General features: G+C 39.0%; 1 protein-coding gene across 1 annotated transcript in view; it reads right to left on the reverse strand.

Moving 5' to 3' along the window:
* Positions 1-16,253, reverse strand: part of ebo (ellipsoid body open) — a 515,097-nt gene that overhangs the window by 61,158 nt on the left and 437,686 nt on the right. Inside the window, exon 16 of the mRNA XM_067141696.2 lies at positions 9,197-9,368. Coding sequence (XP_066997797.2) covers positions 9,197-9,368 — 172 coding nt within the window. The remainder of the gene's footprint in view (positions 1-9,196; positions 9,369-16,253) is intronic.

The raw sequence follows: 16,253 nt of genomic DNA on the forward strand, positions 1-16,253 counted from the left end.
AATCAATTACCTGAAAACAAGTCATAAAAAATATGTTCAGCACTTTTGCTGAAGGCTGTGGTTCCTATTAGATTGGACTAATTTCGAGGGGGAACATTTCTTCAAAGTTTTGCAAGCTGAATGTTGGGCTTGTTTTCATAAAGACATTAAAATGACGGAGTATCATTGTTATTCTAGCATCAGCCTGGTCAGCCTGTGTGCCACCTAACTGCATGGTGAAAGAAAGATGTACCATGTTTGTTATCATGATTTAATGTTATTCTGAAAGGAATAAATTTAATTTGATTTAATTTGATGTTCCTATCATCTGCATGAACCATGACTTGCCGATACATTTCAGCAATATCTGCAGTGAAGGCAAAGGTATGCATTCTAAAGCTTAGAATAACAGAGTAAAGATCCTCTTATATTGTCGTTCCAACCATTACTACATCATTCAATGAAATATTGTTAGATATGTTAGCAGATGTAAGAAATACAACCCTTGTTTTTGTAGGCGAGCTACTAAGCTTAAAAACTGGATGATGGGGTAGATAACAGCTTCCACCTTCATTCCCTGACCTTAACCATTTGCCCCATGGCCTCTTACTCGTTCTGCAACCAAGTTTCAATAATGAAAATAAATGTTCTGCGCCTATTAATAACTCAGTGTCACCTGGCTGGAAGAACTTGGGGTCTGCAAGCTTCAAGTCAGTGAGCAAGTTCCAGTGCTCAATCTGAATATAGAGCTAACCACTCTACCCCACCAAGTGACAAAGTTATGGATAGCGGAAGCCTTTACCTTTCACCTTTCCAATGGCCTTCATGGCTTGTACGGAGATGACTTTACTTACTCCATGGCTCTACGGTCCTTTAAAGACCTTGGTCTCCTTGACCACAGCTCTCCATTCGTCCCGATCTTCGGCATGCCTACGCCACTTCCTGACTCCAACGGTCCTCAGATCAGTCTCCACATCCTCCAGCCATCTCATCCGGGACCGACCTCTCCTTCTGCCCCCAGGGTGCCCTGTCAGTGCCTTCCATGGAAGTCTTCCCTCCTCCATCCGTTGCACATGCCCCAGCCATACAATTTATTCTCATTTTGACTGAGGTTACCAAGTCCAGCTCCTTATACAATAATCTTATTTTTCATTTGTTCTGATTCTCCATAAATCTCCCTCCTTCACCAATCCAAATATCTTCCTCAGTACATTCCTTTCCCACACATTTAATCTCCTCTCTGTGGCCTCAGTCAATACCCATGCCTCAATCCCATACATAAGTACTGGTTTAATTATTGTTTTGTAGAGAGTCAGTTTTAAAATTTTTTACTTCTCAGAAGAGGGTACAGTGCTCTGTAGGATCTGTTGGCAGCCTTAATACGATTTACAATATCTGTCTCAACTTTATTTTCTGATGTTATTACTGAGCCTAGATATACTGCTTCAAAGGTGTAATCATCCACTTGGAGTTTTTCGGTGTTCCTTCCACTTCTCTTTGCTACCATATAGGCTATTTAGATTTAGCCTCACTTATCTCTAAACCCAAAGATCCAGCCACATCTTTCAGCTCCCTTAAGACAGTGTAAGTGCCTCGTTACTCCTAGCAGTTTATCACCACACCATCCGCATGAGCCAAAACTTGGATCAGTCTATTGTAAATATTACCACCTGGATTAGTAGTTATTGATCTAGCAGCTTTCTCCAGTACTATATTAAGTAACACTGGTGATAAGGGATCTCCTTGCCTTAGGCCTTCATCGGTTCTGAATGATCTTGACAGACTTCCCTGTACTTTTACCTGACTTCTGCTGTTCTCCAGGGTCATCTTAGTCAATTTTATTAACTTCTGTGGGAATTTAAAATACTTCATTGTTTCCAATAATTTTGATCTCTTTACTTTGTCTAGGCTTGTTTAAAATATATAAAAAGATGTCCTAGTCAAACGTATTTGTATGTCTTTTCCAGAGTCATTATCGTGGTGAAAATATGGTCCGTCGTCGATCTTCCAGGTCTGAAACCAGCTTGGTACTCCCCTATAATTCTTTCTGCTCTACTACTAACTCTCTTTGTTATGGCTGTAGAGAGGATTTCATACACTGTACTCAGTAAGGATATACCTTGATAATTCTTGCATTGCATGCGTGACCCCTTCTTATGTATAGGGCATACATATATTTGCTAGTGTCCAGTCCTCTGGCATTTTACCTGTTTCCCATACCTTTTTAATTATCTCATGTATTCTCCTCACCAACACTTCTCCAGTTTTACCATTTCTGCAGTTATGAGGTCATTCCCTGGGGCTGTACTGTACTTCAATTGTTTTATAATTTCACTTATTTCTCAACCGATGGTGATCCCACATCGTCTTCATAGTCATCTCCATTCTCATCATTCCTCATCTCCATTCTCATCGTTCCTCTCTTCCCCCTCACACTCATCTCTCTCTGAAGTTTCCATACTACCTGATCCTTCTTTTTGTTCATTTATTGGTCAGACAGAAAGTAATGTTTCGATATGTTTTGCCCATCTTTCCAGAATTTGTTCTTTCCCAACAATCAGTCTATCAGTCTCATCCTTAAGCATATTCACTCTAGGTTGATATCCCTTCTTTACTTGTCCAACCCCATGGAAGAATTTTCTACCTTGTTTGTTTTCAAATATCTTTTGCACTTCATCCAATCTCTCCCTTCTATTATTTTCTTGTTCCTTATCAATGTCTTTGCTATTCACAGTTTCTCTTTAAAAACTGCCATATAATTTTGAGTGGGTCTCTGTAGCATTCTTTGTCGGTACAGATTTCTCTCTTCTAGGAACCTTACCCACTTCTTCATCATACCATTTATTTCTATTCTGTTTCCTTTTCTCTCCAAGTACTTCCTGCGCTGTTGTATTTATTGCTAGCTTGGTTTCTTCCCACATTTTAATTGATGTCCACATTCCCGTTTCTGCCCATCTGTAGTTTTCTTTGCATCTGGTTTCTATACTCTTCCTCCTTCTCATCCCTTAACAGCTCTACATTATAGACCTTGCTCTGCTCAGCTCTGTCCCCAGGTTTAATTGCCTGTCTTTCTTGGAACTTGATCCTCACTAGTATGTGATCTGAATCACTGTCTGCACCACGCATGCTTCTCACATCCATAATATTGGATGCATGTCGTGCATCTATCAGCACAGGGTCTATCTGGTTCTTTGTCAGACCATCCGGTGATATCCATGTATCTTTATGGATCTCCTTATGGGGAAAACATGTGCTCTTAATCACCAGCTTCTTGCTGAAGGCAAAATCAATCAAATTCCATCCGTTCTCATTGGATTCTTGGTGTTTACTGTGATATCCTGCCACTGGGTGGTTTTCTTTCTCTTTGCCTACTTTGGCATTGTAATCCCCTAGGACAACTTAACATCATACTTGGGCAACTTGTCATATGCTTGCTCCATTTTTTCATAGAACTGTTCTTTCTCTTCCCCTTCGGCATCCTCTGTTTGGGCATGGACACTAATTAGTGTTATGTTGGCAGATCTCCTTTTCAATCTTAACCTTCATAGTCTGAGGCTTATTGCTTCATATTCAGTCGTATTATGACTGATCGATTTCTTGACCATAAACCCTGTTCCTATTCTATTTTCTTCCTCCCCACTATTGAACAAAATGTAGTGCTGTAGATCTGCCACCTTGATTGTCTTCCATCTTATCTCCTGTAAAGCTGCCACATCTATGTTATATTTAAGTAATTCCTCCTCCAATTTTCTACTAGCCCCAGCCTGAAAGATACTTCTCACATTCCATGTTCCAATATATCCATATCGTTGTCATTTAGCATGCTTTAGTCATCGTAAGTTTAGGACCGTCCGGTTATCTCTATTTGGTTTCTGAACAATATGTAGTTTTGTGGTGGTGAAGTTGTTAGCCCCATGCACCAACCCCCAACCTGGAGGACTAGGGTATCACTCTTAGCCTGGATCATCACCTTAGACCTGTCCAGCTTGTGTGGCCCTACCAGGAGCATATTCCCCCGCCGGCGTAGCTCTAAGGATCATTTGAACACGCAAGCCTCCAAAACACCCGGCAAAATGTATTTTGCCTTTGTCAAGGATGGAGATGACTTTGCTTTTTAAATACTAGTACTCGTGTTTATTATTGTTTATTCATACCCTCTGCTTTGTAATTCAGTGACCATGGAATGGCTCGTGATGTGTAAATTACCATATATTGATTTTTTACTGCATACTTTTGTTGTTATTATTACTACACATCACTTAAAATGTAAATAAACTAACACTAAATATAGTAAATTATAGTAAATTATGCTTATTTCATTGCATATTGCTATGACAACATGACTTCTTTATGATGTAGATACAGTATAAAAGTATTTCTTCCCCAATAGATTTGTTACAAACCCCCATGGATGAGGGATGCACTCACGGTATCCCCTGCCAGTTGTAAGAGGTGACTAAAAGGTGTGAAGAAGGGATGACTGTATTAGAACTATGAAACTACTTGTGATTAGTGCCATCACGTGGGGAACACCATGGGTCGCCTTTACTTGCGAGTAGTACCACTATGTTAGGTACACAATAGGTTCGTGATTAGTAGTAACATAAAGTGAGAGTAGGGGTTTTCCAGCACCCGTGATTAGTACCATTGTGAGAAACACCACGTGTCTGGGCGTTGCCTGTGATTAGTGGCACTATATCAGCGGCACCATGGGAGGAACACCATGGGAATACCGGCGCCCGTGATTAGTTCACTTAGGTGAGGAACACCATGGGTTTGCGTTGCCTATGAGTGGCACCATTATGTGAGAAGCACTATAGGTCTTTGTTACCTGTACAAAGTAGAATACTTGTGAGTAGTACCATAATGTGTTGAACACCATGAGTCTACACTATTTCTGATTAGTACCGCACCATGACAAATACCATGGTTCTACTTTACTAGCGGTAAGTACCATTAAGAGGGGCTGTTGACCTGAATTTTGGACTCCTTTAGACAACACGCATCCTCGATTCAGGATTGTGCTTTAGAAGCAGTCCCTTGGTCAGTAATACTATTGTTTATGATAGTTTCTGAACTGGATCCACTGATTGTTTTAAATTCATATCCATCCATTCTTAATCATCATCCTGTTTTTTTTTTTATTCGGGTCAGTGGCTGATTTTGAACTTTTAAACTGTCATTACAATGTGTCTCATTTTGTACCATTAGGGGCTGTTGACCTAGATGTTAGGCGCCTTTAAACAACAAGCATCATCATCAGATTTTACTAAGATACATAATGTTCTTACATATGTGTATAATTGAAGAACTGAAGATCCATATACAGGTAAGTGGGTCGCCTTGTGGTAGAAGTTGAAACTGTGTAATTTGGGAGAGAGCAAGCCCATGTGGTAGGCCTATTACGCGTCATAAGAAACTGAGTGAACTGGCTGTGCAGTTCAATGACATTGCTGTGAGCTTGCTTTCAGGAGATGGTTGATTCAAGCCCCACAGTCGGCAGGTCTGAAGTTATAACGCCAATTTAAATGGTTCGTTATTTGACATTATACATTTTCCAGCTAAGTCATTCCTGGTTGCCAGCGTTTCGCCCCCGTGTGCTAGATTGGGCTGATCAGTTGGTACGTAGCACACCTACCGAGATGCTGGCTAGTGCATACCATGGAGGCCACTGCGTAGGCTGCTTGTGTTTTTTTTTTTTGTGGTTCCCTAGTTTTCATTTCAGGCTAATGCTGTGGTTGTACCTTTATTAAGGCAACAACCTCTTATTTTCATTTTAAGTCCTAGCCCTCTTTCCTATCCCATTCTTGCCTTACAACCTGTTTTCATGTGATTTAAGCCAATATATATGTAAAAATCTGGTAATGTTATTTGACTCATTAGCGTCCCTGTACCTTTCCTGGGTTTCCTTAATGTTGTAAGCTTGAGATACACCAAGTTGCAAGCTGAGAATATGTTTAAAATGCCCCCATCCCCTACTGCTTATTTAAGAAAGAAGACAACATCCAAGCAAAAGGAAGGACACCGAGCTGAGTGGCTCAGACGGCTGAGGCACTGGCCTTCTGACCTCAACTTGGCAGGTTCGATCCTAGCTCGGTCCGGTGGTATTTGAAAGTACTCAGATACATCATTCTCATATCCATACATTTACTGGCACGTAAAAGAACTCCTGCAGGTCAAAATTCTGCCACCTTGGTGCCTCCGAAAACTGTAAAAGTACTTAGTGGGATGTAAAGCTATCAGGAAGGACAGATATGTCCTATGTGGTAAGTCCTTGAACTTAGAAATTACAATGTATTATACAATCTAGATTCTTTCTGCCTTTCCCCTCCCCCCTACCCGTTCCTTTAAAAATACAGTTTTAGTAATGTGTACATCAGAATAAAGGCAGGAAAATGTTTAAAATTAATTTAAGTGAGTGAAGGAGAGAATGTATGACTAGCTCAGGTTGGTGGGTTCGAGTCCGGCGGTATCTGAAAGTGCTCAAATTGCCAGTCTCATGTCTAGATCTACCGGTACATAAAATAACTCTTGCGGGACGAAATTCTGGCACCTCGGCGTATATGAAAACGATAGAAGTAGATAGTAGAACTAATATTCAATCCTGCAGTGAGCTTGAAAGCTGACCTAATTTCCGTTCACGTAGCTTGGCACATTAGTGTTCCTATATGGTGGGTTTGAGTCTGGCGGTATTTGAAAGTGCTCAAATACGCCAGACTCATGTCTAGATCTACCGGTACATGAAATAACTCTTGCGGGATGAAATTTTGGCAGTAGAACTTATAACATTATTATTTTCGAATCCGCAGTGAACTTGAAAGCTGACTTAATTTCCGTTCACTGAGCATGGCACATTAGTATTCCTATATGTTTCCTGGATAAGCTTGAAGATATAACCAGCCTGCAACTTTCGAAAATCACACTGCAAAGACTTATTAAATAAATTACATCATTTAACACGCCCCTCTTTTCAAGAATATGGTTATAGTACGCCTATTGTATATCAAAATGAAGACAGATATATGTAACATTAATTTGAGTGAGAAAGTGTGTTTATTTCCTTAATTCCTCATTGAGCATGGAAACCGACTTAATTATGAATATCTTGATTTATTTCATCTTAACGTTTATCATTTACTAGGGTAGAGAAACATTCATTATTGGTGTTTACATTGAGGTTAGTTTGTTATGGTTATGTCTGGTGATTTTAATATGTAACCAGGCAGGTTGGCAGCAGTGATCAGCCATTACAAAAAAGAGAAAAGAAGAGCATCGGGCGGCGATATTTACTTTCTGGGGTATTGCCTTACGTGGCGATTACTATATCTACTGCACTATTTGGAAATCCTGTGTTTGAAACTCAACGCAGATAACACATACCTTGTTAATGACTCCTCAATTTAAACAAAAAATATGCACTTATATGCAACATCAAATTGCTTTAAACGAGGTAAGGGACCCATTATTCACACTTATTTTTCAGATTAAGGCCATCTACACACGGAGCTACTCATTAGTAATTGATTGGTAACTGAAGTTTCCGGCCGATTACTTGAGTGTCACTTCCTGCGTATTTCAATGGAAAGCCACACATGGCGCTACCAGTTAGTAATCTGTTAGTAACTAGTTTGTAATCAGTTCCAGGTGACTCGCGGAGCCAGTTACCAGCGAGTTTAGTTTCTCAGTTCCCAGTGATCAAGTGCCTTTTACAATGGCGAGCGAACAAGTTTTCAACATAAAGTTAGTGGGAGAAATAAAAAAACACCCCGTACTGTACAATTGTACGCTGAAGGATTACGCAAGAAAGGACATTACGGAGAAAGCACGAAATTATTTTCTAAGCTTTTTAAATTTTTTGTAAAAATAAAGTTCACATTTCGAGCTCAATAGCTGCAGCCGCTTAAGTGCGGCCGGTATCCAGTATTCGGGAGATAGTACGTTCGAACCCCACTGTCGGCAGCCCTGAAAATGGTTTTCCTGTTTCCCATTTTCACACCAGGCAAATGCTGGGGCTGTGCCTTAATTAAGGCCACGGACGCTTCCCTCCCACTCCTAGCCCTTCCCTGTCCCATCGTCGCCATAAGACCTATCTGTGTCGGTGCGACGTAAAGCAACTAACAAAAAAAAAAAAAAAAGTTCACTTATCTTACCTGAGAGTTATTAGCACTCTTTCCTCAGCACTCACACGTTCCCTCATATTTGTATTTCGCTGTCGAATGGCAGGCGCAATAAGCTGCACCAAGTCCATATAACTGTGTTTGGTCATACGATAAAAATAAATAAATTTAGCATCCGTTTGTTCGAACTCCTTTACTGCTATGAATAATCTGCAGTGGATGTTCTTTTCAAGATATGGGTGAACCCAATACCTTCTTCTATTTTTTTCCCCCTGAAATAATGAAACACAATCATGTCTTCTTCATCACTTGAGTCAGTGGTTGACATTCTAGCAAAGTTAAGAAGCGATCTAGCGAGTCCGCAACAAACTTTACAAATGGCTAATCAGGAAGAATCCGTCACCGCACAGTAGCTTCGTGTGTGAAGCCGAGACACTATTCAGTTACTAACCAGTGTGTGACCCCAGTTACAAACCAGTCACGTTCCTAATGAGTAGCTCCGTGTGCAGAGGGCCTTAGGGTAAAATGTGCTCAGGAAAAAAATAAAACATTTCCTTAACTTCCGAATCTTAGTCATGACTGACAGCCAGCCATGTTCTGTAGGGAACAGCTCCCTCACTTGCTGCTGCTACCCACAATAGGTTGTGATTCTTGGTAAAAGCTCTCTATATATCAATGATAAGGTATGAATTATACTAGTAAACTACATGGTGAAAAGTCAAGTAGTTTCACATACTTCCATTACAATGCAACATAAATCCATGTCTGTGCACAGTCATGTGGGAAGAAAGAAGGCTACATTAAATTAAATTAAAAGAAAATCAAACTCTGAATGGGGAAAATATCAAATATCTTCCAATCTGAAGATAAACAACTCACTATGTGACAGGTCTGAAGCTTCATATGGTAGATTAAAAAGAAATTATGCTTGTAGAGGTTTGCAGTATGAAAGCCCTGAGGAGTCTATACCATGTATAGAGACTGGTACAGACAAGTTAATTACATATGGTATCTCCCAAATTAGTTTTACAAGTAATAGAAATATATTTTCAATTTATTCCCAGTATGGGCATTCACAAGACAATGGAGAGATATCTTACCGGATAAACATGTTCCAAGCAAAAAGCAGTTGTGCTACTAATGAAACGGTTGAATGCCTGTCCAGATTCTGCCATGACCAACTGCAGTAAGGTTAAATATTTTTCAACAGCCCTACAACCGGCTCCATCTTCTTCATCATCACTTCCACACAGTGACACCATCAATGGTTTCCTATAAATAAAATAAAGATACTAAGTTGTACTACAACTACAAAGTTCATACATATTTCCGTACAAATACATTTCCAATGGGCTTGCTACTGCTAAAAACCACATCAATAGAGCATTCTCTAAACAGTGCATTTTATTCTTAGCATACTGATAATTTTCATGACTTCATATGTTCCTTTCCATACAAAATACCAGAGATCAGATTTTTGGACCAAACACACTCATGTTCAGATCCAGTCCACAGGAAGAGCCAAAATCGATCCAAAAGCAGAGGTGGAGAAAGCCACAACTCTTCTTACTTATCTGCCAATGAGTTCCTGCCAGTTCCTCACACATATTACTGCTAAGGATCATTAGAATATTCTATGCTCTGAACTCTGTAATGGCAGATCCTTCCAAGATTTTAAGAAACACTTTGGTTGGGGAGCCAACTGTCATGAGTTTGAGAATGAGGAACAGAAAATAAGATACAAAGCATCACAAAGAAGAGAGAAATCACCAAAATAGAAGACCCAAATTACGTTTATGAGTGAGATTTGGAATGTCCAACAAAGTAAGCGACTTAAAATGCACATGCCAGTGTAACAGTAGTGAGGCCAAGAACAATAGCCTAGCAGGGTGAGAAGGGAAAACTGTTCTACATGGAAGTTGAGGAGGAATAATAGAAGGCTACCAGCTCAGCAAAACCCCAATTCCTTTCAAACATACAGTGAATGGCTTATCCGCTCTGCACACTCCCTCCAACAACTGATAAATAGTTCTGCAACTCGCCAGTGAAACCGGGATACTAACACACAAAATGTTTAGTAGTATATGCACTGGACATTTCAAATCCCAATCATTTACAAGACCAAACCTGTACACATTACAGAGTGCAAAATTAAAATTAATTTTAAAAAATCCCATGGTAATTTACCTGATAAGACCCTTATGTGTTATGAGATAAGAATCTCTAAGGGAAAATCAATTGGAACCTGCTTATTGTATTGACAACTGCTCATGAAAACTGCTAACAGCATTTACATCGTCGATATACACTACCACTCGAGCATTTTTGTAACACCCCTCATTCTCAGGATTTATTGCAAAAATATTGTTAATTAAGTTTAGGATTTATTCTTAAGAGTCTCCATGGCTCAGGTGGCAGCACACCGGCTTCTCACCGCTGGATACTGCGGTTCAAATCTCGGTCACTCCATGTGAGATTTGTGCTGGACAGAGCAGAGGCGGGACAGGTTTTTCTCCGGGTACTCCGGTTTTCCCTGTAATATTTCATTCCAGCAACACTCTCCATTAACATTTCATTTCATCTATCAGTCATTTATCATTGCCGCAGAGGAGTGCGACAGGCTTTGGCAGCCGACACATTTCCTATCCTCGCCGCCAGATGGGGGCTTCACTCATTCCATCCCTGACCCGGTCGAATGACTGGAAACAGACTGCAAATTTTCATTTGTTCTTAAATAGTTATTGAATGGAACTTAATAATTCTTTCCAGATATTACTTTCTTCAAAGTAACCTCTCCTTGCTTTGGTCACCGTTTAGCACATTTCAAGCATTTCTCTATCAAGTGTGCTGAACTTATCCAACTGGCTCCACGGTGCATTTACATTAGTCATCACCTCTCTATCCAAATGTTCTCAAAGAAGATCAATTGGGTTGCAGTTGGGGCTTTGAGGCCAGGACACGCTTTTTAGTTCTTTCCTCTCTCCTAACCATTCGACATACTTCCCGCACAGTGAAGATGAATGCTTAGGATCAATATCTTCCTACAGTATGAAACCACTGCCAATTAAACATGTCCCAGATGATGTTACAAGGCGTTGGAGAATGTTATGATAATTTCTTTATTTACAACTTACTCAATTTTGACAATATCACCAGTCTTTGAATATTGAATTTTCACGACCGCATTGTAATCGAAACTGACTTTCAACCTATTAGGTCGTGTTACGTACCTTTAGTACGCGTTGAAGAGATGTTAAGTACTGAACAAAAATGGCCAATCGGACACCAGTGGGATCCGAACCCACAACCTCTCGATTTCGCGTCGGGAGGTTGTGGGTTCGGATCCCACTGGTGTCCGATTGGCCATTTTTGTTCTCTACTTAACATCTCTTCAATGCGTACTAAATGTACGTAACACGACCTAATAGGTTGAAAGTAAGTTTCGATCACCAGTCTTATTTGCAGCCAAAGCAACCCCAGATCATTATCGAATCCTCCTTCATGCTTGACTGTAATGGATAAGCACCCAGGAGCCTAGTGTTCTTGTTTTACACAATGAACAAAATTGCAGCGTTTTGTGCCAAAGAGCTCCAATTTCAATTCATCTGTAAATAAACTTTTCCCCACTGAATAACATTCTAATTTTTGTGTTGTTAGGCCCAATAGTTTTTTACTCTTAGTGACAGCCCTCAGTAGGAGTTTCTTTGCTGCAATACATTCTTTAAGATTTGCATCCTAAAGTCATTACATTACTGTAAAAATACTTGGAGGTTCATTCCTCAAATTATTCATTTCTGCTGTCAGCATAGACGCTGTTTTGAAACGATCGCATTTGCAAGTCACTACCAAGTATTTATTTTCTGTTCTTTGACATCATCTAAGGCCTTCTTATGTGATGATGATCCTTAATACTCTGAGCAGACATACACCTCACTGCAGTATAATGTACACTTCCCAAGGACTCATGTTCTTGCTTTCAAATTCCACACATGCTTATGACCTGCTGTGTATAAGCCAAGTGGTGCAGCAAATTTTTCTGTTGAAATTTCATTCATATATACATTTTACACAAAACAATATTCACCTTAAGTTTGTTTTTGAAGCACTAAACTAATTTTAACTGCCAGTACCTATTTAGTGCGCTCATGTTAGTGACATCTCAGGTATTACAGGCATACTCTATGCTCCAGAACGACTCTAGGGCAAGCGTTCCTGTATGGGTAAACGAAGCTTTATCTTAAAAATTTACATCTTTCCTCAGACAAAGGTAGAATAACGTAGTATAGGAAGCACAAATGAATATCATCAGTCAGTACTAACCTCACAGCCTGAATTTTTGTTCCACAAAATTACTTGGAATGCAAAACAATATATTCTCCCAAATTCTAAACCAATTACTGATTTTAATGGTAAACAGTTATCGCATTGGAATGCTTACAGCTGATTTTCTTTGGTCATTTTTGCTCAATGTCTAGCACCCTTTGTTAATGTTGCAGTTAGCAAGGCACTTTTATGTAGTATGCATAAATTATACAAGAAGTGTGTGTGTGTGCATGTCTTTGTTTTTTATTTGTTGTTTTGGAGTGTTGAGACCCAGTCCCTCAGGACTTGTACTGAAGCCTGCATATTTGAGGTTGGAAAAGGCAAATTCTTCTTTATGTTTGAGTGCTATGATCTAATCTGTGTCTCTTGAAATTTTGAGCAGTATGTCCAATTTAGAATTTGGGGTATTCACTGCATTTCTGTATGTGTCCAGCTCCTTGGCTGAATGGTTACCGTTACTGGCCTTGAGTTCAGAAGGTCCCGGGTTGAATTCCTGGCTGGACTGAGGATTTTAGCTGTGTATGGTTAATTCTTCTGGTTTGGGGACTGTGTGTTTATCTTAATACAATTCTTTTCATCTGCATAAAACATTAAATTTTCTACCACCACAGGAACACACATATGGTTGACATCAGGAAGGGCGTCCGACTGTAAATCTGGGCCAAATCCATGTCAAATGCCAATTTCAATAAATTGGGAAAAAGGTCAGGAAGAACTACTGTATTTCAGTTTTTTTTTTTTTTTTTTAGCTAGTGGCTTTACGGCGCACAGACACAGATAGGTCTTATGGCGACGATGGGATAGGAAAGTGCTAGGAGTTGGAAGGAAGCGGCTGTGGCCTTAATTAAGGTACAGCCCCAGCATTTGCTTGGTGTGAAAATGGGAAACCATGGAAAAACATCTTCAGGCCTGCCGACAGTGGGATTCGAACTCACTATCTCCCGGATGCAAGCTCACTGCTGTGCGCTGCTAACCGCACGGCCAACTCGCTCGGTATTTCAATTCGTAAACAACAGGAAAGTTATACAGGGCGTATCTAAACATTTGTAACAAATACTGAGGAGCAATTGGTGAAAAAAGGAGAAAAAACTGTACCAACAGTATGAACATACGAGGGGTTGGTTTCAAACCCGGCAATCTTGACCTTTTTCGTAAATTGAGTTATTCATACTGGGTTAAACTTGGCACTGAATTTTACTTATGTAACCTACCCTTTTACTTCAAACATGGCAACAACAAAACATGCCAATTTTAAACCTAACAATCTCCACCAGATGGTAGTTTCAAACTGAGCAATCTCCTAATAGGTCAATCAGAGCCGCAATATGGCAGCCACTCAGCATGCTACACTATTGTTTGTTTGTGTAAGTGAGATGAGCATGTTGTGACTTGCTTGATTTGTAGTTTGTTGTACTCCTCTTGCAGTAAAATACAAAGCTACTACAGTGTTCCAAGCCGAGGATATCTGATATTATGGTATTCCACACATTGTTTTAAGCCAGTAAAAAGTAAAATCAACCAGGGTAACTTTTTACTGAGAAACATTGTCCGATGGATACAGCAGATAAATTAAAAATTAACTCCTCCTATCCATGTGCATGAAGTGGCTACTGACAGCACCAGAAAACTGGAAAATATCACTGAACTTGAACATTATTTCCCTGCCAGAGGACATTTCATTCCTCCTGATAGGGTATTTGGAAATTTAGAGAAGGATTTCAAATGACAGGAAGTGATACCCAATCCTGAAGATTGTACAGAAATCATGAAGAACAACACTACCATCTTTAAAGCAGCAATGGATTTTCAAATGTTGGACTGGCGTAAGAGGTTAATACTAAACCTAAGCAAACAGGATTCTGGCATTTCCAGATCTCATCTCAAAACACGCAATTCTGAAGTGCCGTAAGACAATCAAAAATGAATATTAGTTAGAGGTGAACAGTTTTACAAGAGCGACATTTGTTGTTCGAGATGCCTTACTAAAAAGAACAGTTCCGTAGCCGATATAATTCCCGAGGTCATCCATCCAGGAAACCTCAGGAAAGTGGGTTCACGAGAACTAAGAGACACTGAGAACCTGCAGACAACTTGCTAAAGAGAACAGTGGTGATAGTAAGGAGGTGAAGTACTACAGAGAGGCACTGTCAAGAACAGAAGAATCAGTTCTGTGTATTTAAAGAAAAAGTACCAAAACGTATGTAAAAATAAAATAAATACAAGGGTTTGGAAAACTCTCATTTTCAATTTCCTTTTTGTCTGAAACATCTGAAATAAAAATGTAAATTCTAGCCAAGCAGAGTGCTCATGTAAGAGGTTACATCATTCACAATTAGTAAAATGAGTGACTAAAATACAGTAATATCAAAAAACCTACACGTTCCCACGTTTTGTGGTGTGAAAGTTTGCAATCTCCACATCCTATTGCAGTGACCTCAATGTAGGAATGTGTATGTATTAAAGTAGACCTCTGGATCTCAGGCAACTATTGAATTGTGATGGAATAAATAAGAATAAGTAAATACAGAGTAAAATATGTCAGAAATCATAATGCTTGGAATTCATCAGGAGTTTCTCATTAAAAGTGGTAATGACCTATTTTAACTTTCCATTGGTAACAGGCATATAACCTTGACCTCCTTAATCCATCAGGAAGTATGCTCGGCATTGTAATATATGACTATCAGATATATATATATGAGCTGATCGCAGCATACCAGGAAGGTATAAAAATCCAAACTAAGCATTACTTTCCTATTTACTGGGTTCTTCGGCGTTCCTCTCTCTCTCTCTCTACCATAACTGAACTACACTATACTACGAAACTAACATCTAAATTACACTTTGTATTTGACATTCTCTGCTCCACCGCATGATACACTGAGCTTAGTGACTTTAAGGCCAGTGCTTTTCACTCGTTTTAACTATTTCATACCTTAACTCATTATCAGAGATATTCATAGTCAAGCAACACAGGCCCAAAATAAGCATGGATGGGTGACAGCTACATTTCATGGGAGCTGAATAGTTAGCTGATCCGGTACCATCAACAAAACAAGCCAGCCACACAAGAGACGAGGGGACACTTAAATAACTACATTCTGCAAACCGGAAACAACAGATTCCATCTTCAAACATAAATTTTGAGAAGCCCCCCATTAGATCAACGTCAACAACAAGTGGCAAGCAATTCTTAAACTTAACAAAACAAGCAAATAATCAGTTGGACATCCATTACGCCAATAAATGGACTTCAACGAATGATGCGTTTCGACACTATAACAACAATAATAATAATAATAATAATAATAATAATAATAATAATAATAATAATAATAATAATAAAAATATAAAAAATTATGACTTCTAGTTTTTCAAACAAATCACAATTAAGATATACCCCTAAATATAGGGCTGTTATATTTGACAATCAAACATCAACAAGTATCAAAAAAGCTTAGCTATATGGATATTTCAAGATGACAATAGTATTTCATTATGATAATAACAAAATTATGTAATTTTAACCAGATTCTTAACTTAGTAAATTATCATACTGTGCAACTTAGTTTGTTATGTGAAGTGTAAGTGTTCAAATGTGAATTATTTTTTAATTAGTGGACTACAAGACAAAGTATAAAAACCTGACAATACAGTCGAACAATTTTAATTTAAGAACATTTTAATGTATTTCAAATAATTGTTCACACCAGTGTTCAGTATTTATCTTATGTGTTTTAATAATTAAAGAAAGCAATCTTTAATTAGTCAAATAAGAATAATAAATGAAATAAATCAACATTCATTATACCTTAGGAATAATGCAGATCATTA

This window comes from Anabrus simplex, chromosome 2 (assembly GCF_040414725.1).
Source record: "Anabrus simplex isolate iqAnaSimp1 chromosome 2, ASM4041472v1, whole genome shotgun sequence".
In the NCBI taxonomy this organism is placed as follows: Eukaryota; Metazoa; Arthropoda; class Insecta; order Orthoptera; family Tettigoniidae; genus Anabrus; species Anabrus simplex.